The 27572-nt window shown below is 46.9% G+C and overlaps 1 protein-coding gene across 1 annotated transcript in view; it reads left to right on the forward strand.

Moving 5' to 3' along the window:
• Positions 1 to 7458, forward strand: part of GREB1L (GREB1 like retinoic acid receptor coactivator) — a 106930-nt gene extending 99472 nt beyond the window's left edge. Inside the window, exons 28-31 of the mRNA XM_040984784.1 lie at positions 1264 to 1405; positions 2743 to 2943; positions 5744 to 5882; positions 6761 to 7458. Coding sequence (XP_040840718.1) covers positions 1264 to 1405; positions 2743 to 2943; positions 5744 to 5882; positions 6761 to 6924 — 646 coding nt within the window. The 3' untranslated portion in view covers positions 6925 to 7458. The remainder of the gene's footprint in view (positions 1 to 1263; positions 1406 to 2742; positions 2944 to 5743; positions 5883 to 6760) is intronic.
• Positions 7459 to 27572: the final 20114 nt, after the last annotated feature.

Here is a 27572-nt window from a genome sequence, read left to right on the forward strand (position 1 = left end):
TCATAGAGACAGGGAGAAGCACAAGCCCCATGTGCCCTTTCATCACCCTGCCATTTGACCCAGACCCTAAGTGATAAGTTAGAGCGTGAAATGCTTAGAATACATTCAGCCACCTCAAAGCTACCTCCAACAGCCAGACGTTCACAGATCAGTGTGCAGCTCCACAAACAAGGAAACCCAAAGCTTCACTCTTCTTTTTAATTTTATTATTGATGCTGTTTACATAGTTGATCAGCGTGGAAAGGGTTGAGGATCAGGGGAGAGTAAGTGAGACCCTTGTTCACGCATTTTCTTTTTCTTCTCATATATGGGGGAGAGGGGATACAAGAGGAGAAACCTCGCCCAGACTCCCAACCACCACATTACTCCAGAGATTGGGGAAGTGCCACCCGATGTCATCCCAGGGTCCCCACTGTGGAGTATCTTCTGAGGACATTCACTCTTCTTGGAGCTCAGCAGACAATCACTTTTTCAAACATCAGACCAGGAGTTCTGGATCAGGCAGGGAAAAGACACCAAGTGGGGCTAAGCAGTCTGACCACTGCCTTGCTTCCTGGGTATGCTTATTCCTGAAAAGTCTACAGGGGCCAAGAGGCCCGCTGGGTCAACCTGCGAGGTGCAATTTGTGGCAATTAGAATAAACTTGGAAGATGCTTCAAGCTGTTCACAGGCCTTAGGAAATGTTTAAAGACTGTTTTTATTTGAAATGCATATTTATAGAGAAGGAAAGAGAATGAACTTCCATCTGCCGGTTCACTCCCCAAATGGCTACAATGGCTGGAGCTGAGCTCATCTGAAGCAAGGAGCTTCTTCTGGGTCTCCCATGTGAATGTAGGGTCCCAAGCACTTGGGCCATCCTCCACTGCTTTCCCAGTTCATAAGCAGGAAGTTGGATCAGAAGTGGAGCACGTTGGACACAAACCATTGCCTATATAGGATGCCAGTGCTTGCAGGATTAGTCTGTTGAGCCATGGTGCTGGCCCCAGCCCCCCCAATTTTTTTAAAACACTAGCCAGAACGTAAAGTGTAGTGCTGTTTCTACACAGGATTTCCCAACCCCTGTGTATCTCACAGGAATCCCCTTACTTCCTCCTTCCTTTCATGGTTGCAATGCACAACCTAGCTGCTCCCACAGGTCTCCAGCGGGAGGGCCAGCTCCCTTCAGGCTGTCTCCTGACCTCTGCCCCTGTTTTCTGTGTGTGGTTGTCATGGCTGAGATGTGCAAGGTGTTCATAGAAACCTATCCCTATGGTGATGATTTAGGTATTTTTGTGAAGACGTTGACTTTAACCTGAGAACAAACAGTAGTGGCCTGCTCATCTGCCGCTTTAATAACTTCAGTCTCATGAAGAAACATGTTCAGGTTGGCGGGCAAAGGGACTTCATCATTAAGCCAAAGATCATGGTAAGTTTTGCAAGCTTGGGTCTACTTTGGAAACTATGCAGTGATTTCCTTAAAACCACACACACACACACACACACACACACACACACACACACACACACACACACACTTTGTAACTAGATCCTGGCGTTGGGTACGTATTGCTTAATGGGAAAACGAGTAACAGAAGTGAGTTCTTAACATCAGATTCAATTTCATTTCTGTTCTCGATGGCTCATCCAGAGCCAAATCATATGTTGCCAACTTAGTGAGAACACATTTTATCTTTAATTTTTAATGATTCAATCACAGCTTCAGCTGCAAGATTCCAAATATTCCATTTTTATACAAGAAACATTTGTTTGGTTCTTGTAGCACTCATTTTTTTAAAGGACAGTAATACAGACAATCCTCACCTTCTTGAATAAATTTACTAGGAACTCATCGCTTGCCAAACCCATCCGCACCAGCAACACTCTACACACTGTCTCTATTTGACATTACAATGCATTTGGGTTTCTTAAAAAGTCTTATTTTTTTAAAGTTTGAAAGACAGTAACGAAGAAAAGGAGAGTAAAACAGAGAGGTCTTCCCAATAGGTGCAACAGCCAGAGTTGGGCTGTTCCCAAGCTGGGCACCAGGAGCTTCTCCCTGATCTCCCACGTGGGTGCAGGGGCACAGGCACTTGGGACATCCTCTGCTGCTTTCTCATGCACATTAGCAAGAAGCTGCATGGGAAGTGGAGCAGCCAGGACCTGCACCCCTGTGGGATACTAGGGCCTAATGCAAGGGACTCCTAGCTTACTACAGCATGGTGCTAGCCCTTCACAGTGTGTTTACTAAATACAGTAAAGCTTTTTAAAAGCCTACTTTCTGCTTCTGGTCTTGTGTTACTTTTGCTAAATCCTACTGTACCATCCCCAAAGCCAGGGAATAAAAGAATCTCAGGACCCTTAAATGACAGACATTTGGAATTAACATGTCCTCATGCTGCTGTTCTTATTGCAGAAACCCATCTACCAGTTAGTGCACCTTTTAGTCTATTATTTTTGTCCAAAAATATTTTTTGTCTTCTTACTGTCAACAGAATTACAACCATGTAACTTTCATTAAAATACATTGCTCTTATATTCTATAGTTAGCTGTTCCCTCTTTCTGTGCCTAATTTATAAATTAAACTTTATCATGGTTTGCCAAGGAAAAAGTCTATGTAGGATTAGTACTAGCCAGAGTTCAGGGAGCCACCTGGAGTCTTGAATCGTAACCCCTGTGGACATGAGGTGGGGACTTCTAGAATTCTGTTAAGCCCTTCATCCAGTGACAGACAAGTTCCCCATGACCATGGTCTCTCGTTCCAGGTGTCAGAGAGCTTGGCACCCATCCTGCCCCTTCAGTATGTCTGCGCTCCTGACAGTGAGCACACACTGCTGGCAGCCCCCGCGCAGTTTCTCCTCGAGAAGTTCCTTCAGCACGCTTCATACAAACTCTTTCCCAAAGCCATCCAGAACTTCAAGAGTCCCGTGTTGGCCATTGACTGCTATCTTAACATTGGACGGGAGGTAAGTGTGGTGATGTGGGAGAGGCGAGTGCACAGCCAACACTAGGCTCATCCATAACCAGCCAGTTTTAGCCAGGGAATTTCTGGTTCTCTTGTTTATATCATTTAAATGTTGTCAAGGAGGAGCCTGGGACACACTTAGCTGAAGCTTCACACACAGTGTGACGGCAGGTGCCCCTGCCTAGACCAGCTTAGCTCAGAAATCAGCTCCTCTGAGAGGCTGCCTGGATGACCTGGGGCAGCAGAGTATCTATCTGCATGTGCCCACCTGTCTGAGCCATTTACCAGACTATGCGGGAAATATCTGAATTTCTCCATCAGACCTGAGGAATTCAGTGGTCACTCAACAAAGAACCTTTGACACCTTTGGAGTTGCTGTTTCTCACCTTCTCACCTGTACGATTTTAAGTTACTTGTTGTTTCACACCATTTTTCTACTTCATTCATTCATGTATATATCCTCCTGTCAATGAGACTTTTTAAGAAAAAAGAAGATAGCGAGGTGTCAGGAAGAAAACAGAGGCTTCAGAAAATGGAGTAAGTTTTAGTCCAAAAAGTTTTCAAATCCAGGCACAATGTTTTCATAAAGCACATGTTGCATGAGCTTCTTGGGGGCCCATGTGCAATCACCTGTGACAGGAACATTGCATCCTCAAGCCCTGCACTTCCCGTCAGGATTTTCTCTGTGTCAGTGACCATAGTCTTAAACACTGAAAATGCAACTGTGTTCAATTCTAAAAAAATTTTTAAATGACCCTGTATGAACACTTCACATCCTCATTTTTATGTTTCAACAATCTACAGCATGTATTGGTCCATGAATTGTAGACTCTGGTAGGTGCAAGCAACCTTAAAACCAACCAGGTGTAACCCAGGTGTCTATGTAAAATATGCACCTAAGCCAGCTCTCCCTTTCCCCAACTCCAGAACCCAGGGCCTTCAGCCTCCAACACTGAAGTCTTGGTGGTACAACCACTTCCATCAGAAACTAGCATTTATTGAATTCTTACTAAGTGGTTTGTACAAATTATTGAATCCACAAAATAGCTCTATGAAACAGCTAAGAAAACTGAGGTAGCGTGACAGGAAGGAAACCGCTCCAGGTCACATGGCCACCCAGCCAGGATCTGAACCCAGAGGGGCCCACACATACAGCCACAACACATGTTTTGTTTTTATTTTTTTTTTTCAATTTATTCGAGACAAGAGGGAGAGACAGAGAAAGAATGACCCCAATTGCTAAATGCCTGTGATAGTTGTAGCTAGGCCAGGCCAAACCCAGCAGCCTGGAACCCAAACCAGGTCTCTGACGTGTCAGGAACTGAATCACGTGGGCCATCACCACGTCTGCGTGGTGTGCATTAGCAGCCAACGGGAGGCAAGAGCCAGGAGCTGGGACTCATAGCCAGTGCTCTGATCTGGAATGCAAGCACCTGAACTGACATTTTAAAAGGTTTTTTATTAGTATAAAGAAAACATTTCATGTATTTCAGAGGTGCAGTTCTAAGAAGATAGTCTTACTTTCCACCCTTCCTATTCCTCAGTCCCCTCCTTCCTTTTAAATGCTTGCAAAAGCAAGACTTTTTTGTTGGTTTGTTTTTCAGATTTTTTTTTTTTACTTACTTGAAAGACACAGGAAAGAGAGAGATTCTTGCAACCACTGGCTTACCTTCCAAATGGCTGCAGTGGCCAGAGCTGGGCCAGACCAAAGCCAGGAACTAGTTCTTCAGGGTCTCTCCTGGGAATGCAGGGGCCCAAGCACTTGGGCCATCCTCCACTGCCTTTCCCAGGTACAACTGCACAAGGCTGGATCAGAAATGAAGAAGCTAGGACTCCAAGGGGTGCTCATATGGCATGTTAGCACACAAGGCAGTAGTTTTACCCACTGTGACACAGCACTAGCCCCAAATACATAGTTTCTTCCTGGGTGTCTTAACTATTGGGCCAAACTCCTGTCCCCTGTCATTCCCCCACCCGACTACTGCATTCACGTCCCTGTAAGTTTTGTAGTTATCTTCTGTCCTCAAAAGCCATAGAGGTAAACACTCCAGTTTGTGTACTATCCAATTGAAAAGCCTATCTAAATGAATAGTTGTAAATATTAATATTTTTGTAACCTAAATCATTTTAAGTATGCTTTTTTGAGGAAAATCTTTTTAAATAAAAAATATAGATGGAGGGATTTTTATTGCCGCTGTTATTTCTAGCTACCAATTTTTCTAACCAGTTCTTAGTAGTGAGAAATAAGCTTAGAAACAAGTTAAAGGGCCAGTGTTGCAGTACAGTGGATTAAACTACTGCCTATGATGCTGGCATCCCACACAGACACTGATTCACGTCCTGGTGGCTTTGCTTCTGATCCTGCTGCCCTGCTGATGTGCCTGAGAAGTCAGTGGAAGATGGCCCAAGTACTTGGGCCCTTGGCACTCACATGGGAGACATGGAGGAAGTTCCTGACTTCAGCTTGGCCCAGGCCGAGCTCTAGCCACTATGCCCATGTGAAGAGTGAATCAGCAGATGGAATACTCATTCTGTCTCTCCCCCTCTCTACCATTCCCTCCCTCCTTTTCTGAAACTCTGCCTTTCAAGTAATAAATACATCTTAACATTCAGAAGGAAACGAGCTAAACCTGGGAACACAAGACAAGAGCTAGAAGCCTCCAGGGACCAGCCCATTTCTGTTGACCCTGACAGAAAGGAAGCTGCCTCGCCTCCGCCTCATGGGAAGGACTCTGGCTCTTGGGCCTGTGAGTGTCCCCGCTGCCTCTGAGTGCTCACGCTGTTGTGCTCGCTGATTGCAGGTGGCCGTGTGCTACATCAGCTCCAGACCCCACTCCAGCAATGTCAACTGTGAAGGGGTGTTTTTCAGTGGACTCCTCTTGTACCTCTGTGACTCTTTTGTAGGTGCTGATCTTCTCAAGAAATTTAAGTTTCTGAAAGGTAAATCGTATGTTGTATCTTGTTAACTACTTCCCACTTAAAAAAAAAACACACAGGATAAAAGATATTGTTTACAACAGCATTCTGATACTGAGTTTTGCCAATAATTTGAAGCATGACTTTTAAACCAAGACAATAGTTGGGGGTGGAAAGTAACTTAGTAATGTAAGCTCCTCATAGGACCTAGTTTTAACTCAGGTTGATGCCACTGCCAATACACGTATGTGTGACGAGTACACACTCTGTAACCCTTCCAATGTGCTTCCCTGGTCCGAAACCATCTATGTAGCAGTGTATCTAACCGCACCTGCGGGTGTAAGCCCTTACTCATTATTCTGGTACTGAAACATGTGGCTTTAGTAGGTGTGTGCCAGAGAGTTCGATTTGCCCAATGACAAACTGCAGGATGAAACACCAAAGATGATCCTGCTGAGGTGGCCTCTGAGGTCAGTGAAGACACTTAGGTGCAGAATGTTGTGTGCTGTGAACTCACAGGAACTGTGTGACTGATGGGCTGGGGGCTGCTGGGGTAAGGTGAGCCGGAACCAGGGAACGCCACGAAGCCTCCTGCAGGGTCCACGGGGGCCCTTGACCCCACACAAGGAGTTCTCCATGCAGCAGTGCCAAGGGTGACAACCCCGTTCCAGAGAAACACCCAGAAAGCTGGCAGTGATAGCATATTCCCACAGGGGAAGGGGCTCCACGTGGGGACATTTCCCACTTTACATGCACGGGAACACATCTCAGAGGCTCCTGAGCTGCTGCCTGTTGCCACTCAGATGTGAACATTAGCAGCACAGGGAAAATAATTAGATGTGATGGAAGTTTTTATCCATCCAGTCTCTGAGTCCAGGACATATTTCTTTTTTTTCCTCAAGGTGCTACACTGTGTGTCATCTGCCAGGACAGAAGCTCCTTACGCCAAACAATTGTCCGCTTGGAGCTGGAGGACGAGTGGCAGTTTCGCCTGAGGGATGAATTTCAAACTGCAAACAGCAGTGAGGACAAGCCCCTCTTCTTTCTTACTGGGCGCCACGTGTGAGCTTTTGGAGGGACCAACAACAGCAGTGGATGCCTGGGGGGTGGGGTGGGAAAGCAACGATTACGTGGGATTTCTTTTTTCCTTTAAAGTACAATCACTGTGGAGCAAAGTGCAACATGTATGTCTGTTCTCCAAAGAATCCCCAAACCTGACCCGGGTCTCTGGGGACACTGCTTTTCTTCAGTTCTAACGGAACCTTAAGTTTGGGTAAACTCCACCCTAGGCAGTCACTTAGTTACTGAAGAACTGGGCTGCCTGTTGGCTCCTGAAGATGATCCACTGTGAAGAACAAACATGGAGCTGGCATTTTTCACGTAATATGCTACAAAACGGACATGGACTCTGAGCATGAGCTAGCTTGAATGTGTTGCAAGAGACTCACACCGCTGGTGTGGAATTAATTGAAGAGGAATGTTGAGGTCTGAACCCTCAGCTTCTCTTCAGCTCTGTACCTTGGTACAGCATTACTCAGGGGTCTGAATGATCGAATGTAGAAGATATTTGTATTTAAAAAAGGTAGCTTTGTCTTTCTCTGTGCAGTGTTAGTTATAAGATTTATAATCCTATACATATGGAAAACTTTGGCAAAATTTCCACAGGAGTTGAAAGTTTACTATTTACACTGAACAAGCAAATCAGCAACTGCAGAGCAGGCACCGCGTGTGTTTTATAGAGCTTCTCCTAGCTAAACACCTTTGCTTTTCCCCATTCTTTGTCTATGAGAACATGGAACAGCGATTCATCTTGTACCACATTTGTGACCATATTAAATGGGTTTTTGCCACTATGAATTTTAGAAAGGAACATTAAGAATATGTTAGTTGATTTAGCTGAACCAGTTAAGAAGCTTTCCGCAGTGAACTTGCACCCACCTTGTTTGATTGACATTACACGGTTGGCACAGACCAAGGTCTGTTGTGGAGAACTAGTCCATTTCCTTTCAGAGACTCAAGCAGTTTCCTTTAAAAGACACACGGAGTATCAGTGGCCTTAACTGACAACACAGACAATGCTGAAACAGGAAAGAGAGCCATAGAGAGACGACTGCTTTAGTCATCCCACCAGCAACTCTCTGGTGAGGAACAAGGAAGATCCCATGAAGGCTCTTTGAGCCATTCAAACCAACAGGAAGGTGGCCATCCAAATCGACATTTCTACACTTTTCGTACCAAATACCCTAATCAGATTTTTAAAACAGAATGTTCCAGAAGAAGTCTAATGGATGTTTACAGTTTAATTAGTCCCATTCTCCTCACTAAGCAATCTCTTGATAGTTTCTCAATCCATCCCCCCTTGAAAGGACCATTTCTGGAGTTGAGCCTGTGACTTGAACTGGTTGAGAGATGTCCGCTGAGCCCGCATTTATGCCAGTAGTGCAGCTGACCAGCTTTATGACCCAGTGACAACAAAGGATTTACAGTTACTGAGGAAATGAATTGTACTGCCATGAGAAAGAGTCTGGAGATCTCGTGGCTACTTGTGACGCTTTACGTGTATTCTTTAAATGTATTCTGAAACAGTTTATTTTAACCCCATTTTTAACTGTCCTCTAGTGGACCTGCCTTATAAAACTCCTTAATTTGGAAACCTTTTGTGGAAGAGGTATGTTGGAAGCATCTTTGTTTAGGTGTGAATGTGTTCATTTGTTCCTGTTTTGTTGAAGGGGCCTAATGCAGATAAATCCAAACCCATTGTTTGTGCAATATTCCAGTACTATTTACTTTATAGAGCAAGTAAGATACTTGAAAGAATTCTAAAGCAGTTGTACCTGGGGCAGGTAGCCTCTCAGGGTTTCTTCTGGCTTTTATGATGTCATAGTCTAAAGAAACTTTTAAAGTAGTTATCTCCAATTCAAGTACTCCATTTTAATTTGTGGAAGAGAAAGGCCAGAATAAAGCCAAAAGACCTCGATGAAATAGAAATCTGAATTAATCTGCTTATTCTTTTCGAAACATTACAAAACTCAAAGTGAAGTTTGGGTTTTTAAAAGTCACCTGATCAGTGTAATTCTTCAGAGCTAGAGTAAAGTTCTTTAGAGTGTTGGGTCCTTCTATGAGGATCAACTTGCACACGTACAGGGCTCCAGGACTTGTTACTGCACATCCTGGTATTTCACTGGAAGCAGTGCCATCCCTGAAAACGCTGACGTGGGCTGAGTGGATCCGTGAGGCCTGCACATTACCTTCACTGCAGCCCTGCTGGACCTCGGCACACATCCCAGGTCACACGGTGTGAGGGCAAACTAACAGACAGCATTGACAGAGGCAACTGCCTTGGCTGTAATTTATGTAATTGCTTTTTGTGATTTTTAGGAAGTGGGCACCTGAGTTATTACTGTAACATGTTCTTAACCAAAATTTGGTGAATTTCACTAGTCAGCCTACCTCACATTTTGTTGGATTCTAAATTGTCTTCAGCTGTGTCTAGAGTATGTTCTTGTCGTTTCATGCAATTTGGTGAATGTATTAAAATTTTCTCCTACCCTTCCAATGTCACAAAAGTTTGTTATCATTTCATTAACCTTCTCATCTGTTCAAAGGGGATGAACAGCCTGACTCCATCAATGTTCAAGAAAGGCTGAAGTCTCAAAATTATACCTTGGATGAGTCTTAAGATTCTGTTACTCTAGCATAATGGTTCAAGACGTGTGAAATAAACATGTTTCTTATATGAATTTGTAGCTTAAACACACACACACAACAAAAGCCAGCCCCCTGACAAACTTCCCTATAAATCTTTCATAGATGTCCCAAATCTTTCATAGATGGCAAACCTACTCATTTTGGTATCCTTCTAAGTTCTCTCAACATTATGGCTACAAGTATGATACAAGGAGTAATATACACACTCCAGCTGGCCTCACCAACTATTAAGAAAGAACCTATAATCCCAGAAAAATGCCTTTTAGCTCTGTTGTGTAAAGACAAAATAAGACAGGCCAAGCATGGCACAGGTACAGCCCCTGTTAATAGCATCCTGACTTCAGTGTCCCCGTGGGAGTGCTGGCTCAAGTTCCAGTTGCTTCCCTTTTGCTGCAGCTCCCTGCACCAAATGCACTTCAGAACACGGAGAAGATGGCCTGCATATTTAGGCCCTCCGTTGACCCAAGTAGACCTGGATGGGGCTCCAGGCTACCGGCTTCTGCCCAGCCCAGTCCTGGCTGTTGTGGCCATTTGGGGAGTGATACAAAGAGTGGATGAAATAAACAAATAAAACAGAGAATTAAATATGTCTTTTAAAGAGTGGTAAATACAAATTGACAAAGAGTCCATGAAAACAAAAAGTGGTGACTGCTGCACCACTATACCTTAGCATGTAACCCAGAAGATCCAGGGACCAGGATGCTGGTCCTTTCTCTAAACGGCTAAAATAGCCAGGGCTAGGCTACTCCTAAGCCAGGAGCCTGGAGCTTCAGGCACATCTCCCATGTGGGTCGCAGGAGCCTAAACTACCCAGGCCATCCTCTGCTGCTTTCAGGCACTGGAGCAGGACAATGAGATGAGGGAAAGTGGGGAGTGTGACCTTGGGTCTAGTCCTAAGATCCAGCTTGGACACCTGCATCCCACCTTGCAATGCTTGCGTTCAATTCCCACCTCCACTCCCAATTCCAGCTTCCTGTTCACATATGACCTGGGACGGTCACACGTGACCACATATGCTCACTTATGACCTGCGCTGCTGGTGCTCTGTCATTCATGTGGGAGACATGGCCTGACCTGTCTTTTGCCAGCTCCAGCCTGACCCTGCTCCAGCCATTGCGAACATTTCTGGAGGGAAGCAGTGGGTAAGAGCTCACTCTCAGCACCTCCATTTTCCAAATACTTTTTTTTAACTTTAAAAGAAAATCAGAATAACAATGAATGGCCAGGTTGCACACACAACAATAGCTCATTTTTTTAAAAAATTAAGAAATTAAGAAATGACAGGAATACTGTGGAGAATTGAAAGCCTTCCCACTGGGGCCCATACAGTAGCACAGCAAGCTAATCCTCTGCCAGTGGTATATGCATGTCACATGGGTGCCTTCTGAAGACCTGTCTCTGACCAGGCCCCCGTTAATGGTCTGGGAAGGTAGTGGAGGATAGTCCGAGCCATTGGGCCCCTGCACCCATGTGAGAAACACAGACGTTTATAGCTCTCAACTATGGACTAGCCCACCTCTGGTCATTGTGGCCATTTCATGGAGGAACCAGCCAATGGAAGATCCCTCTCTGTCCCATCCTATCAATCAAATAAATAAATTTTAAAAACAAACAGGGGCTGTCCTCTTGGCTCAACAAACTAATCCTCTACTTGCAAGCACTATCATACAAGTTGGGTGCCGCTTTGTGTCCAGGCTGTTCCACTTCACATCCAGCTCCCTATGTCTGGCCTGGGAAGACAGCAACTTGGCACTGAAATGCCATCGTTCTTGGTTGAACAGCCCCGCAGCAACTAGGAACAGGGCTCGCAGAGAAATTAACCCCTGAGCAAAGTCCTTTCTCCACACCCTATTTGTAAAGCATAGCACCTTCCAAAACACACATTTCCTCTGCTAAGTGTGCTGTCTAAATGCAAGAAATGGGAACCCAGCATGGTAGCAGAGTGCCTACAAGTCCTCACCTTACATGTGCCAGGATCCCATATGGGCACCAGTTTTAACCCCAACAGCCCTGCTTCCCAGATAGCTCCCTGCATGCAGCCTGGGAAAGCAGTCAAGGATGGCCCAAAGCCTTGAGATCCTGTGCCTGCAACGGAGATCCAGAGGAGGCTCCTGGCTTTAGATCAACTTAGCTCCAGCCATTGTAGCCACTTGGGGAGTGAATCATCGAATAGAAGACCTTCCTCTCTGTCTCTCCTCCTCTCTGTTTAACTCACTCTCTAAAAAAAAAAAAGAGTAAACAAAGTGCAAGAAATGTAGAAATTCTATGTGTTTCAGCAGGAAGCTGAATAGGACAAGGCACCAAGTGAGAAGCAGTGACATAACACAATGCAGATTAACAAAAGGGGCTGAAGTTCCCGCATCGGGGATCAGTGCACTGCCTGCAGCACAGACATCCCACGGGAGTGCTGGTTCAAGTCTCAGCTGCTCTAACTTCCTTTTTAAGTTTTATTTAATTCTAATTTTTAAATTTTAAAAATTAATTTTAATTTTAATATTATTTACATACTTGAGAGTAAAGTATGCCCATGTGTGCCTGTGATTAAGCTGGGAAGGGTCAGGTATGGAGAAGCTGGGTGGGACACCAGTTGCAGTCTGGTATTTTTTTTTTTTCCTCCTGTGTCCTCAGAGGGGGTCGGGGAGAGGGCCACTCCTTGCCATCAAACTACATCCCCAGGGAATGGGAGATGGCTTTTTAATGACACTTAGATATCCCATCATGGGGAAGGAGTGTTCTGAGAGCATTCCTTGAGTGGTTTTGATACCCTTGAGACATTATTTGTTTCATTGCTCCAGAGTTGAGAAAATCTTTCCAAGGTCTACAGGTTGACAAAATCCACCCTAGTGCAGCCACAGACCCAGCAACATGTTGTAAAGCTTGGTCAGGAAAACTGTCCAACCTGATCTGTTTTCTTTCTACTAACATGGCAATTAATGTCTCTTACTGGCCTAGATGAGCTGGCTGTCATGTCCTCCATGTGCAACTGGACATGCTGTCCACTGCACAGGCATCAGCAACTGAGGAGGCCCAGTTGTAATACATGCACTCCACATTGGACTACACATCTTGTGATTCTCCCTGTGGCCAGGGTCTCGGTCCAATCATCTTGTCAGGGAATCCCCATGAACCTCACATGACCTCAGACGTCATTCTTGTGTGTGCCACGCAATGCAGGGTCAGGTATGGTCTGTCACCAGCACCAGCAAGTGCAAATACCAGTAGATACAGCTGCCTGTTAAGTTCTGCCTCAGCCCCATATCTCATTGGAACTGATAGGTTCTATGGCCTAGCGGCCAGCCTACCCCAGACCTAGTCCTAATGCATGCCAGCAAGTGCCATTGCCTAGTTTGAGTGACTCACAATAACCCCTACCAGGCCCGCTCCCAGACCTGGTTTTTGAGTGTACCAGCCTCTGCTGCAACCAAGCCGGCCCAGCCCACATCCTATCCCGCTCTCATGCACACCCGTGCAGCTTTGCTCAGTTGACCCCCTCCAAGAATCAGCCCTCACATATGCTAACAGGTGCCTGCCACCCTGTCCAACCAGTCCTGTGCCAATATTGGTTCTTGTGATCATCAGTGATAGATACAACCTAGCAGAGAAGTGTCCACAATTCCAGCACCAGGCATGTTGCCAGCCACAGAGCTTGTGCATTCCAGGGGGTAGTGCAGTCTAGCCTAAAATGACATGCACACAGTTCAGCACTTGCTAACTGGTGCTGTGGCCTACCTTGGCTGGCTGGCTCACCCCCATGCTGGCTCTCATGTACACCAGCAGGCACAGCAGCCTAGCCTAGCCTGGCCAGCCCACAGACCACCCACGCATAGATAGTTCAAGCTTTCATGCTCACCAGTAGAAACAGCAGCTTAGCGAGGAACTTCCCAAAATTCCCCTGCCAGGCCCACTCCAAGCACCCAGGTCTAGTGCACACAGGCAGGTGCCTTGACTCCACCTGGTATGGCCCACCCACCGTCTCAGCTCTCATCAGTGAGTGTTACAGCCCAGCCTCACCCAAATGGGCATGACCCACACCCTGTACTGCCTCTCCTGCTTGCAGCACAGTCTGTCCCCACAACCAGCACAAATACTCTTTTGAGTGCTGCAGCCTTGCCTGGCATGGCCTGGCCTGGCCTGTCCCCCTTCCCAGCTCTGGTATTCCAAAGAGGGGCTGCAGCCTAGCAGGAGAGTTCACCAAGATTCCCTACCAGGCTGTTCCCAGCCATGGATCTCACATGTGCCAATGGGGGCATCAGCCCTGCTCGGCACGGTCTGCCCTCAGTTCTAGACTTTGCATATGCCGGCAGGTGCTGCAACCTGGCCCCACTTATCCTTCTAGCCCCAGCCACCACAAATGTCAGGTGGATCCTGTCAGATGAGTTCCATGGTGCAGCCTGCCTTGGCCCAAAACCACCTGCAGCTCTCTGCAGAAACCAGCAGGTGCTGCTGTCTCACAGAGGCAATCCCACAATTCCCCAAAAGAATCTGCCCCCAGATCTAGCTCTCTCACATCCTGGTGGGTTATGTGGCCAAACCTGACATGGCCCACCCCCTGCTCTGTCGCTCACAAACTGGTACTGGGGCCTAGTTCAGTCAGGCATGCCCCGGTCCCAGCTCTTGTGAGCACCAGGGATACGGGTGATGTTGTTTAGCCCAGCCCAGGTCTCCTACATGGATCAACTGCCTTGGCCAAACACAGAAACGCTCACCGGTTTCACCACTATAAAGCACTTCATCTAAGTTCCTCTGCCTACCTGCCAAGCACAGTGTGCTGGTCAGGGAAGACTCCAGAAATCATCCCTTCCCTGTCAAACATGCCCTCAGCTGCTCCCACTCCAATACATCCCTGGATGTCCACCTGGGCAATCTGCAGTCCCATACCCCACATAGGGCTGGGTTACCATGTCTGGGCCCAGAGATCACGCCCATCCAAATTTAAGAGAAAAAAAAAAGGAAAACAAACCTGGCATACTGGTATAGTTAACACATGGCATTAAGCAGGCCCGAATGCCTGTCAACTATCAGCTGCTTCTCTCCCAGCAGTGTAACACTTGCCTAAGTGCAAGGCAATCAAGGCAGTTGCCTACAACTGGCATCTAATTTCCTTTTAAAAAAAAGCTGATTAACTTGAAAGTCAGAGAGAGACCAGTGTTCCATCTGTCGGTTCACTCCCCAAATGGTCACAGCGGTTAGAGTTGGCCAGGCTGAAGCCAGGAGCTTCCTGTGGTCTCTCAGGTGGGTGCAGGGCCCAAGCACTTGGGCCATCTTGTGTTGCTTTAGCAGGCACATTAGCAGGCAGGTGGATGGGATCTGGACCAGCCAGGACTTGGAATTGGTGGCCATCTGGGACACCAGTGCTGCAAGTGGTGGCATTGCTGGTTAGAACACAGCACTGGCCCAACTCTACTTCTGATCCAGCTCTCTGCTAGTGCACCTGGCAGAGCAGCCAAAGACAGCCCAATTGCTTGCACCCTGGTACCCACTGGGAGAACCAGATGGAGTAACAGGCTCTTGGCTTCAGTGCGGTCCAATCCTGGCCATTGGCTTTACCCAACTCCAGTCTCTGGAGATTAAATCAGCACATGGAAGTTCATTTTCTCTTTCTCCCTTCCTTTCTCTGTAAGAATGTCTTTGAAATTAAAACCAAACCCACTCTGAGGAGGGGAAACAAGTCACAAAAACCCAAACATTATCAATTCAAACAAATATTTAGAAGCCTAAAAACATCTACAGAAAATTTTTGGAAGCACATGGACTAGAAATGGAACAAAACAGATTGCACTGTGTAAAATCAGTTTAAACTCAGTAAGGGTGGCTTTGGTGAGTTAGGCATACAAAATTTACATCCAGTAATGATCATATTTGCAATTAGCTCAATCAGTTTTTTTCCTAGCAAGATTATAGAGAAGTACATATTTTCAGGCTTCAGTTTTACTTTACTGTATTATGTTACAAATATATACTTTTACTAATATGAAAGACACAGCAGATAGAGAGAGAGAGAGAGCACCAGCTGGCATCAGCTAAGGGCTCACTCTCCCAAAGCCTGCCATAGCCCACACAGGGGAAAAGCCAGGAGCCAGGAACTCCAACCTGTGCTACTACCAACGTGGCCAGAGTTTCAGATACCTGAGCCATCTCCGGCTGCCTCGCAGAGCACACAGGAGTGGAAAGTTGGATTCTGGCAGGGATCTGAGACTCAGCCATGACACTGGGTAGAACCACAGCATGAGGCTGTGGGAAGCAGCACCAGAAGGCCAGTGTCTGTGGTTTTTATACTGACACACATTCTGGGTAGGAACTGTGTATCTGGGAGCTCTGGGGTTTGATGGTACTGGGTGCCTGGTACTGGGGAAGAAGGTCCAAGAGGCCCCTAGGCCTTTGGAGGAGCAGGATGGAAGCCATTGCCCGAGTTCTAGGCACTCCCTGGCAACAGCTTGTTGCTAACCAACGCCCATTGTGAGCTGCCTATATAAGGCCCAGCATGCACTGGTCTGTGACACTTTGTGGGACTGTCCGACTGAGCTGGACACTCTCTGAGCGCTCCAGACCAGTTAAGCAAGCCACAGCCATGTCCTCAGTGGTCTGTGGCCTAGGCACCAGCCTGGCCCACTACCTGGGACAAGCAAAGGACATTGGTAGCTATTTAACATCTATGTTTAAAAAGCGTGCAGAGGAAGCACCTCCAAGGATTTGAAGATGACATGTTGATACATATTTGCCTTGACGGGGAAGCACGCTATCAGGCATGGGAGCTATGCGACATCCAGCAGACTGCCAGTCAACACACTTTACCCCCAAAATGGACGAAATCAAAATAGAATGTGAAACCTGCACTAACTCCACACATTAGTTGTGGAGACGACAAAACAAAAACCAGACTGTTCAGAAACAAAGTGAGCCCATACCTGGAAACCGAAACCCTTGGGCAGCTTTCCACCAAAGAACAACCCCTCAGAGAACCCAAAGTGGTACCCGAGGCCATCAACAACCTGACCTTTCCTGATGAAAGAAAACCTGTGGCCCGCAGTGAGCCTCCTCGGTTGCTCCTACGAGAGAATGAAACCCTAAAAGCCTCCCTAGCCACCAAAGCAAAAACAATCAGGCTCCTCCAGGAAAGGATCCAGACACTGTCACAGACCGCGACAGAGACCACACAACTGGAGACAAAATCACTTGAAATTAAAAAACTTAAGAAGAAACCACAAGAATCAAGATGGCAAAAAAGGGGGATGTACAGTAGCTGTGAAATGGAGACTAACATCCAGATGTGAGGATACAGTGTAGTATGCATTTCTGTTTCCAGGCGAAGATGGACTTACAATGAAACTGTTTACTATATCTTGACAATAGGATTTTGGACTCTGCTATTGTCCATGCCCGCAATGATGGACATATGAGTGTGTATGAAGAACTATATGTTAGTAATGATATAGAGGAACTAGGTGGGAGGGGAATTGGGGAGTGGATAAGGGGATATGGAACTGTCTCATAAAATGATAATAACTATAAAATCTGAAAAAAAAAAAAAAAGAAGAAACCACAGATCTTACACAACCTAGTGAAAGGCAAAGAGCTCCTTTTGACAGCCAAAAAGAAGGAGGTGCGCTCTCTGCAGAACCAGCTGGCAGAGAGTCAGAAGGAAAATAAGATGCTGAAACAATCTCTGTCAAAGTTAAATGAGTCATCTGGTCATCAATAAGTTGTTGGACTCTATGGTTGGTATATGCTTGCAATGAAAGAACCCCAACTGAACTTGAACTGTGGCAATGCAGCAAGGTGGAGGAACCCACCGTAGGGGGAGAGTTGAGGGAGGTGGGAGGGAATCCCAGTGCCTACAATTGTGTCACATAACGCAATGTAATTAAAAAAAAAAAGTTAAATGAGTCGGGGAGGCTTCAAAAGGAATTTGCAAGATATACTCAGAGCTCATCCTTGACACAGACCAAGTTGAGCAAGACATGGATGACAATGACTTGATACACAATGCCCAAGACATTAACATCAGAAAGAGAAATTCTTCCACGACCTCGAAATGCTTGGCCAGCTTTCTTCAACCAAAAAAGACCTGCTCAGACACCTCAAAGCCTTGCTAGATGCCTCCAACAGGAAAACATTCTCAGAAGAGTCTCCGGAATTCACAGAACCTGCTACCTCAAGTCAATTCCTCACAGGAGCAACACAAAAGCTAAAGCTAAAATCACTCAAAGCAAACGAAGCCACAATCCAGATCCTCCAGGAAGAACTGCACGCGATGGCTTCTCTGAAGGCTCACACCACAAAAGTAGACACACAACAGCAGCAACTGTCTTGAGAAAACAAGAAACTAAAGGAGAAACTGGAGTATTTACAGAAGCTACTAAAAGGCAGACATTTTGATGAATGCCAAAAACAGGCATCTGCGCTCTCTCAACAAGACACTTGCAGAGAAAGAGAAGGAAAGTAACACTTTACGGCAAACCGTGAGAAAACTCTCACTCCACGACGGACACCACGACCCTGGAGACGGAAGATGACCAGAAACCTTCAGAGATCAGGGATCTGGAGGAGAAACAACACGTGTTAGAGAAACTAGTGAAAGGGAAAGGGCTTGCTCTGAGAGCCAAAACTCAACAGTTACACACCATGGAGGACACTCTTGTCCAGAAAGAGGAGGAGAACACCATTTTGAGACAATCTGTGACCATATTAGAAGCAGTGTCCCATCCAAATACTAACCAGAAGAAGCAGTGTCAACACTGTATATGGAGATTCAGAAACTGAAACAAGAGTGTGGGAAAAGACTCCACACAGCTCAGGAAAGCACGAAGGCACTCCAAGACTCCAACACCAAGATGCTCACATCCTTGCAAGAGAAGGAGGTGGCTGCCTGTGCACTCAGGGAGGAGCTCCACACTTGGGAGCAGTTGCTGAAAGAAACAGAAGTCAGATCCCAGCAGCTCTTCAGTGCCACAGAGGCCATCCTCAAGCAAATCCTGCTGTTCCAGCAAGAGAGAGAGACACAGTGACACTAGCTCAGAGACAGAAACACCTGCAGGAACAGGTCCTGCAGAGCACTCTGCAGAGCTTACAAGACACGTTCAGCCAGGGGCAGGATGGGGACCACCACCATCTTCCAAAGTCCCAAGATTTTCACCTTCCTGAAGGCCTGCCCAAAGCAGATGGACTGGCTGCAGTTCGAGCAGGAGTGGGAGTAGAGAGTAGACCCCTGAGAGCCCTGGTCAGCACCGCCAATGATGCTGGCTCAGGGACACTGACACCCTGTGGGGAACTACAGATGCCACAGCCAGCCCTGGCCACCCGTAGCATCACCATGAGCAGCCAGGGCAAAGCCGATGCCGAGACCCAGCAGCAGCTGCCCGCCAAGGCCAAGCCCTTTATGATGGGGCACATAAAGCTGATTGCGACCAAGGTTCAAGGAATCATTAAATGGTTCAACGTCAAGATCAGAAACACCTTTATCAGCCAACAAGACACCAAGAGGACGTATTTGTCCATCACCCTGCCATTCAGAACCACAACCCAAGGAAGCACCTGCCCAGCCTAGGAGTTGGCGAGACCATGGAGTTTGACGTGGTGGAGGGCCAGAAGGGTGTGCAAGCCACAAATGTCACAGGCCCCCAAGGAGCTGCAGTGCGGGGAAGCAGATATGTGGCCGAGTGGGGTCGTTCCCGGTGCCATCCACAACGTAGGGCTCCTTATCACCATCTCCCACAGGGTCACCTCACCAGTGACACTGAGGGCTCTGACAGCACTTGGGATGGCCAGACCCAACCTCGCTGGCTCCAAGGCTGCCCAAGGCTGCCACGATGCTACCTGCAGAGACCCTACTGCCATAGAAGGCAGGAGTCCCACACTCTGGTGTGGGGTGAACAGGTGCATGGTGACCATGGCCATGACAAGCAAGCCCCAAGTGCACACCCAAGACCAGGGAGAAGACACCCAAGGCCACCAGCCTCCTCTCAGGCGCTCCCCATGCAGCAGGCCACACAGTCCTAAACACCGAGATGGCACACAGACCAGGGCTGCCCAGCATGCTGCTGACCATCCACCTGCTCCCCAAGCAGTGTAAGGGGGTCCTGCTTCACGTCGTCACTGTCGTCCCCTTCACTCACCCAATAAACAAGGAATCTAACATGCAACCCAGAGAGAACAACATAGTTCTGGTCATTCTTTGGCAACTAAACCAAGACTGTTATGACATGCTTTAGGCACATGAGTTTTACACAAGGCTGTTCAGGTTGAGATCATGAAAACTGGAGAGATCAAATGCACTACTCTCTGTCATCAAAGACACACAGTGTGTCATCAAAGACACACAGTGTATTCTGTGACTCAGAAAATCAGAAACACCTTTATCAGCCAACAAGACACCAAGAGGAATCAGAAAACACAAACTGTGAACAGAAGATTTCAGTAAGCAAGAGGAAACTGCACTAACAGCTTTCAAAACAAGATCCAATGGGAAGTGCTTTGCACTTTCTAGAGACTGATGAAACTGTAAAGTGTCTACATGAACAGGTGAACAAAATCCTAACAAGGTCTTTAAACTTCTCACAACTGGTTTCAGGACTATCTATAGAACCCCTAGATGGTTCAATCACTAGACACACAGCAGACAATATTCTGCCTGATGGTGGGTTTGGAATGGGAGGAGGAAAGATGTTGAAAGAAAGTAGGCATTTTGAGGGGCCAGCACTGTGACACAGCTGGTCAAGCAGCCATCTTCTGGGATCCAGCATCTCATCTGAGCACTGAATCTAGTCCCAGCTTCTGCTCTTGCAACCCAGCTCCCTGCTCATGTGCATGAACAAGCAGGAGAGGGTGAATTAGGTGCTTGGGCCTATGTTCAACATGTGGGAAATACGGATGAAGCTCCTGATCCCTGGCTTCAGACTGGCCCAGCCTAAGCCCTTGCCACCATTTCAGGAGCAAACCAGCAGATATATCTGTGTGTCATCAACTGACTCCCCCATCCCCACAAAGTAATGCAGTTTGACCCACAGAGAACACAGGAGAACAATAAATAAATAATTAAAAAGAGCCGAAACATTTGTCCCAACCGCTTTTCTCTATATCTCAACCCTCCAGGCTCCAACCAGAGGCCCATGTGGGTGTGCACTTCTCTCAATTATGTAAGCAATAGTAACAATTATCAGATTGGAAAAAAAAAAGTTTTCATTTTCAGTGTCCCTTCCTCTCTAACTCTGCCTTTCAAACACACCAATATAGAAATAAGTACCTCTGGAAAATATTCAGCAGCAAGCCTTTAGAAGGCATAAGGAAGAATCTAGAAGCCTCTGTTCTCTTCAGCTGGCCTCAGTTACTATATTAACGCCTTTGCTACAATCTTATGACGTAGATACTAATCACAGGTTTTGCATCCAGAGCTCAACCAAAGTACCCCTCCTTCATATCCAGGGGTGATCAAACTTCCATGCAGGGCTGCTCCCCTCTTCCACTTGCATGGGACAGTCCACCAGCCAGTGAATAAAGACTCCTGAGTTTCTAAGTCTGCCACTGACTATTTTAAGATTTATTTATTCTCATTGGAGAGTCAGATTTACAGAGAGAAGGAGATACAAAGAGAAAGATCTGCCTGATTCACTGCCCAAGTGGTTGCAATGGTCGGAGCTGTACCGATCTGAAGCTAGGAGTCAGGAGCTTCTTCCAGGTCTCCCACACAGGTGCAGGGTTCCAAGGCTTTTTAAGAAAAGACTGTATGTATGATAGCAATGGCCTACACCACAATGCTTGGCTCCCCCGTTTTATTTACAAAAAAGGGGCCACATTTTGCCAGCCACAGTTTGTCTACCTTTTAGTAACTCCTGTGCTGGAAAGACGGAGAGAGCTAGGACAGGTAGCCAACATGGGAACTTCCAGAGAAGCTTTCATAGGACTTTTATTCTGTAGGTTTGAATCTTACCAAGTGAAGAGACTAATTCCCACCCAAGAACCAACTCTACCACAGTGAAGAAGCACATGTGGAAGTTCTTAGATCACACCTTCTTTGCATAAAATGTGGACAATTGTATCTGCAGTGTAGTATTCAAGATAACACAGGAGACTCATGAAACATCAAATTACTTTCCATTCCATAGTAAAAGCTGACTTAGTCATAAAGTACTGTGTATTCCAAAAGGCTACAAGAATGGATTTTCAGTGTTCTCACTACAAATAGTAAAGTCTGAGGAAACACTCTGATTTACGCAGCGTATACATGGGCATAAACATTGCATGGTTCTAGCACATCAACCACGTAAACTAACTACTCATGAAAAAACCCCAGCCCAGCGGCAGGCAGCTGCCCAGGTTGCCTTTTACCTAGGCAAGTGCCACACTGCTAAGAGAAAAGCAGCTGGACCCGATAGATGCAAATTTGTGTTAACTATACCAATATGCCAACATAGTCGCTTATTTATTTTTAAATATATATGGGTCAAAAAAAAAAAAAAAAACTCATCTGTTGCCTAAAAGAGGCACATCTGACCCACAAAGATAGGTGGAAACTGAAAACAAAAGCTGGGTGGCAAGTGGAACAGACAGGCCATGAACCAGTACTCATATGGGATCGTGATGCATGCAAGCCAAGGGTTTATTTAGCCACTGAGCCACAGTGCCTGGTCCAGAGCAGCTCATTTCTGGCTGATGCAGCTGTCTGGGGAGTAATCGAGCATATGGAAGATCACTCTACCTGTCACCATCTTTCCCTCTTTGTAACTCTTTTAAGTAAAATAAAGCTTTTAATTTTTTTTTTTTAAATATAAGGGCAATTTCAGGATTGGTGGAGAAATGACCTATGTCTGGGGCCAGCCCAATAGCATGGTGCATAAAACAAGGTACCAGGTAAAGTCCCGGATGCTCCAACTCCCTGATAGTATGCCTGGGAAAAGCAGCACAAGTTGGCCCAAGTGCTTGAACTCCTGCACCCACGTGGGTGACCTGCATGAAGTTCCTGAATCCTGGCTTCAGTCTAACACAGCCCTGCCTGTTATAATCACCTGGGGAGTATTTCTTAAATCATGTTGAAATCATTTGCAGTCATTTGGGGAATCTAGCAGATGGAAGACCTTTCTTTTTGTCACCCCTGTACCTATGTCTTTATCTGAAAGAGAGGAAGAGATAAATAGGAATCTTCCATTCACTGGTTCACTCCCCCAAGGGCCACAATGGCAAGAGTGGGGCCAGCCAGAAGCTTCTTCAGGGTCTATCATGGTGCCGGAATCTAACATCCTCCTCTACTTTCCCAGACCATTACCAAGAAGCTGGATTGCAAGTGGAACAGCAAGGGTTCGAACCAGGACCAATATTTGGGAAGATAGCATCACAGGCAACAGCTATTCCCATTATGCCACAACAACAATAAAATAACTTCAGCTATGTGTTAACCTCTTAAAATTGGCTGTAAAACAGTATTATCAATTTTATATAAAATTTCACTGGAAATTTACCTTTGTCAAAGTATATTTGGGTCTTCAGGGAGAACCACAGTATCCTGCCATCAGGATAGTCAGCCAGAATTATTCTTCTGTTTTCTAGTCGTAGATAGAAAAAGGGATAAATTGTGTATATAATTTTATTCATCATAGTCATATACAAGAAAAGTACATCAATGGAAAAATATATGTTCATTGATGGTTAATAAGGCACAACATCAGGTATTTTATTAGCATAGGATATATACAAAGCAAGCTAATTGCCATAACTCAGAGACAGATTTTAATGCTACAAATATTTTAAAATTTATATCTTCTCATTTTAAATTAATTTTGAAAATTACATGTCAAAAGCAAGCCCTTAAAGTCAGTAAGTCCCAGAGCCTAGCTATCGTAGATTCCTGAGGTAAGGAGTCCCACCTTCACCTCCAGTTCAGCTTTACTAACGTACCTGCGAGGCGGCACATGACGACAGCCTTAGCTCCGGGCTTGGCTCGGCCCAGCCACCGCTTCTGTGGGGAGCCCAGCAGCTCCACTTCCCATCTAGCTCCCTGCTTGTGGCCTGGGAAAGCAGGCCCAAAGCCTTTGGACTCTGCACCCATGTGGGAGACCTGGAAGAAGTTCCTGGATCCTGGCTCCGGGTCAGCATAGCACCGGCCTTTGCGCTCACTTGGGGAGTGAATCATCGGACGGAGGATCTTCCTCTCTGTCTCTCCTCTCTGTATATATCTGCCTTTCCAATAAAAAAATAAATCTTTAAAAAAAATCTGCTTATCAAATAAAAAATGAATATAAAAAAAAGAAAAGAAGGGAAGCAAAAGGAAAAAAGAAGGGCAGGAAGCGGTGCGGGGAGATAGAGATTAAGAGAGAAAGAGAGGAAGAGAGACAAAGGAGAGACGAGGGAGGGAGTGAGGAGAGACAGACAGAAGCTAGGGGACAGGGAGTAGTACTGGGGAAGGGCGGGGAGTCTGCATTAGCAGGAACCCGAAGTCAGGAGTCAGAGCAGCTGAATTCAGGAACTTCCACACCAGACCCAAGTGTTTTAACTGGCACTGTTAACTGCAAGGCTAACCACCTGCCCCCTGCCCCAATTTAACCTTGTTTTACTGCAGAGAACTGCTAATCGTCCCACCCGACCACAGCTGATGGTCCTTTGCAGTTTCTTTTTAAGCAGATCCTGCATTGGGCAGATCTTTCAGTACCATGTAACAAAAATCCAACTGAACGGCCCAATCACCACAGGAAATGTACGGCTTAGTTCTAACATAAGTCATGCCCACATTTCTAAACATAGAAACAGTCTGTACCGTCAAAGAGTACCACTGGGGCCAGCCAACACAAGGTCCCCGTCTTTCCAGGAGTCACTTGGCAAGACTGACTTCACCTGCAGGGTCTAGTGGTGCCTGTCCTCTAAACCCCCTTCTCGCAGTCGCCACGTTTCCAGGCACCCACCAGCACCACCAGCACCACCAGCACCACCAGCACCACCAGCACCACCAGCACCACCAGCACCCCCCCCAAACCCCCTTCTCGCTAGGCTTTCCCCTTACAGCAATAAAATAGTCGCCACGTTTCCAGGCACACCCCACACACACGCACACCCAACCCCCACCCCACCCCACTCCCCCTCCTAACCAGACCATGGAAACTGTTGTTTAAGCCAACTCAAGTCCTCATGGACTTCACTGGCTGACTGGAACACAACTCCATCCAGACACAATGGTTATGCTCCATGGCTTAAGCAGCAGGAACGAATGAGAGCGAGAGGCATCAACAACTGAGTTCTATTCCACCCAAATTAGCCCAACTAGATCAATGGATTGGCTGCCCTACCTAGACGGCTCTTCTGCCCACTGCACTTCGGGAAGCGCTGCACAAGCACAGCCCAGAATGAAACCTGGAGTCTTCTTTCTGCCGGCTCTTGCTTTTTCAGTTTTCCTTCCAGCCCCTCTCCGTTGATTTATTTCCGCTGAGGACAGCGCACTTGATGTTGCAGGGCAGAAGAGCAGCAGTACTGCCCTCAGCAGGAATCTTCCCTGCCTCGACTTCCAGGGGTCCACACAGCATCTCAGGCAAGGGCTCCCTGACGCCTACCTTGGGACAGCACCCATGCTTTGGTCATACTAGTGTGGTCAGAGACAAAGAGAATTGTGACCAACAGGGTGGTCACATACCTGTGGGTGGCTCCCAGGTCCCTGTGGTCAGATTGTTCTATTCCCAGAGAAGCGATGAGCTTTATCGGGATCTTGGTATCCAACCGCGGGAGGCCACCGAATGCCCAGCAGAGGAGCCTCCGCCGGCTCGAAAATTCAGGCACAAGTGCAAATTTAAGGTCAGATTTGATCAACGCTAGCCTGGGATCAAATCTCTGCAAGATGGATTTCAGTGGCTAATACAAATAGGTACTGAAGCTCTAGAGAGAGTGTGGCAGGTGGGAAGGGAAGTGACTGTGGAGGATTATCCCCATTAAATCCCATCTTTCCTCTCAGAAAACGCCTAAGTGAGAAAAAAGAGCCCTGCTTTCCAGCTTTCAGGATGCTTCCGTGGAACAATGCTTTAAGCCTTTGCGAAGGACTTCAGGAAGAAATTCATTTCTCCTTATCTGCAAACTAAACGTGAGGCTAGGCAGCTTTAATTCAGACTTTGGTCTGCAAATACTGAGGCAAACGGTGGTGGAAGACAGCAGTCCCACCGCCCCCGGCCAAGAACAAGCACCCTTCTGAGGAGTTGGATGGACTGGCCGATACAGAGAGCATACAAGCCTCCGGTCCCAGCCGGCGTGTCTTCACCGGCTCGAAGGCAGGCAGCCGGCTGAGCCGTCCTCCCAGACAAGCTGGTTTAAGTGGTTCCAACGACCAAAGCCCAAACACAGGCAAGTCTCGACTTCTGTGGCTGAGGAGCAGGTTGGTTACAACATACAGAGCAAAAACTTCTCCTCTTTCAAAGCCTCCTGCCTAAAAGCATCTTAGGCAAGACTCTCGTGAAGTAAGCGTTACGTCACAGGAAGTCCCTTAGCAGTGCGTCTCTTAGTGGCGTGCGAGGGTCGGACAAGCCTCAGCCTCAGCCCTCAAGCACTTACTCCGCAGCAGCCGGGAGTTGGGGGAAGGCGGGAGGAAGGGGGCCGAGAATGGCGGTGCGTCTTGGGTGTTGTAGTTTACTTCCGGAGGCGATGCCCTTGGGAAGACTCGGCTCTGGGGTTCCGAGAAATACATCTCCCAGGGTGCGCCACGACAGGGCGCGCGGGGTGGTGAGCGGGCCCGGCAAGCCGGATGCGCCGGGAGGAGGAAGTGCGCGTGCGCGCTGAGCCAGCGCCCGCGTCCGGCTCCCGAAGCTTCCGGTTACTTCCGTGGTGTCCCCGCAGGTCCCTGAGGAGCCGTGGGGCGCCGGCTTCGCCTCAATGTTGGTCAGACAGGGTGTGGAGTCGGGAGACTTGGCTGCCATGAGCCTGGGGTTCCTCCCCCTGCCTTGGACCCGGTCCGCCCCATTTGCCGGACAGACCTCTCTAACGGCACCCGCGTTTGGGCAGTGGTGTTCCGAATCGGGCCGCCCGGAGGAGGCCACCTTCTCTTTCACCGCCCTGATTGTGTGCACCCCTATTCACCTGTCGCCCCCTGCTCACCAGCTCTTCCGGATACGGCCACCTGGGTTGCCCACCGCTTACACTGAGCAGGAGCGCCTTCAAGTCAGGTGTCAGCGGGCATGGACAGGCGGGGTTTTCGCCACTAGTTTTTAAATTTTGTTCAAGTCAGAGTGCTGTTAGTGGAGGTCAGCACTCTTTCTGTACTACTTAAATGGATCCTTGTTAGAAGGGAAACAGGTTATATCAATCACTTCAGGCCTGGCTCTTCCTGAATTGGTTATTGCAGTGTCCCTCTTGAGCAAGCACCCTTGTCTGCTCTCAGACCCAAGTAGCTGGGAGGGCATCAAAATTATAACTCGATATTTCCAGCGTTCTTGAGAAAAACAGGCGTCTGCACCTTCAGTTGATGCACCCAGCCTCATTAGAAAGGCGTTGCTATTTTTGTTTTTGCTTAATGGAGCAGCCAAGTTCTAACGCTGGCTCCTTGGCAATTACTTAGAAAATGTTTTTAGTTGAGAGAACATATGCGTCCACTTTGGGTTTGATGCTAACATCTAAATGACTAAAGACAGGGCATAAAAAAGTAAATTCAGTCTTTAGAATTGTTTAAATGATCTGATCTGAGCATTTTCCTTAAAAAAAAAAAAAAAAAAAAAAAGTCATTCGTGCCATCTATATTGGCACTGGAGCCTGTAGCAAAGTCCGTGGAGTGGTCCCCACTTTGCAGGCAATTGTTCCCTAATTCTGAGTGGAGGGGGCTCCTTTGATAGTTACTATTGAGAAGTAATTCTCTAAACAAAGCATGCAGAAACACTGTAACCCTAATCCACAGCTCAGACCCAAAAATCAGGTTTTTAAATTTTTCTAGATTTACTTTAATGGAAGATTTTTTAAAGATTAGTTTTTGTAATATTTATTTTTATTGGAAAGGCAGATCTACAAAGAGGAGATAGAAACATCTCCATCTGCTGGTTCACTCATCAAGTGGCTGAA

This window comes from Ochotona curzoniae, unplaced genomic scaffold (genome assembly GCF_017591425.1).
Source record: "Ochotona curzoniae isolate NIBS_2020 unplaced genomic scaffold, NIBS_Ocur_1.0 contig_43, whole genome shotgun sequence".
NCBI classification, from domain to species: Eukaryota; Metazoa; Chordata; class Mammalia; order Lagomorpha; family Ochotonidae; genus Ochotona; species Ochotona curzoniae.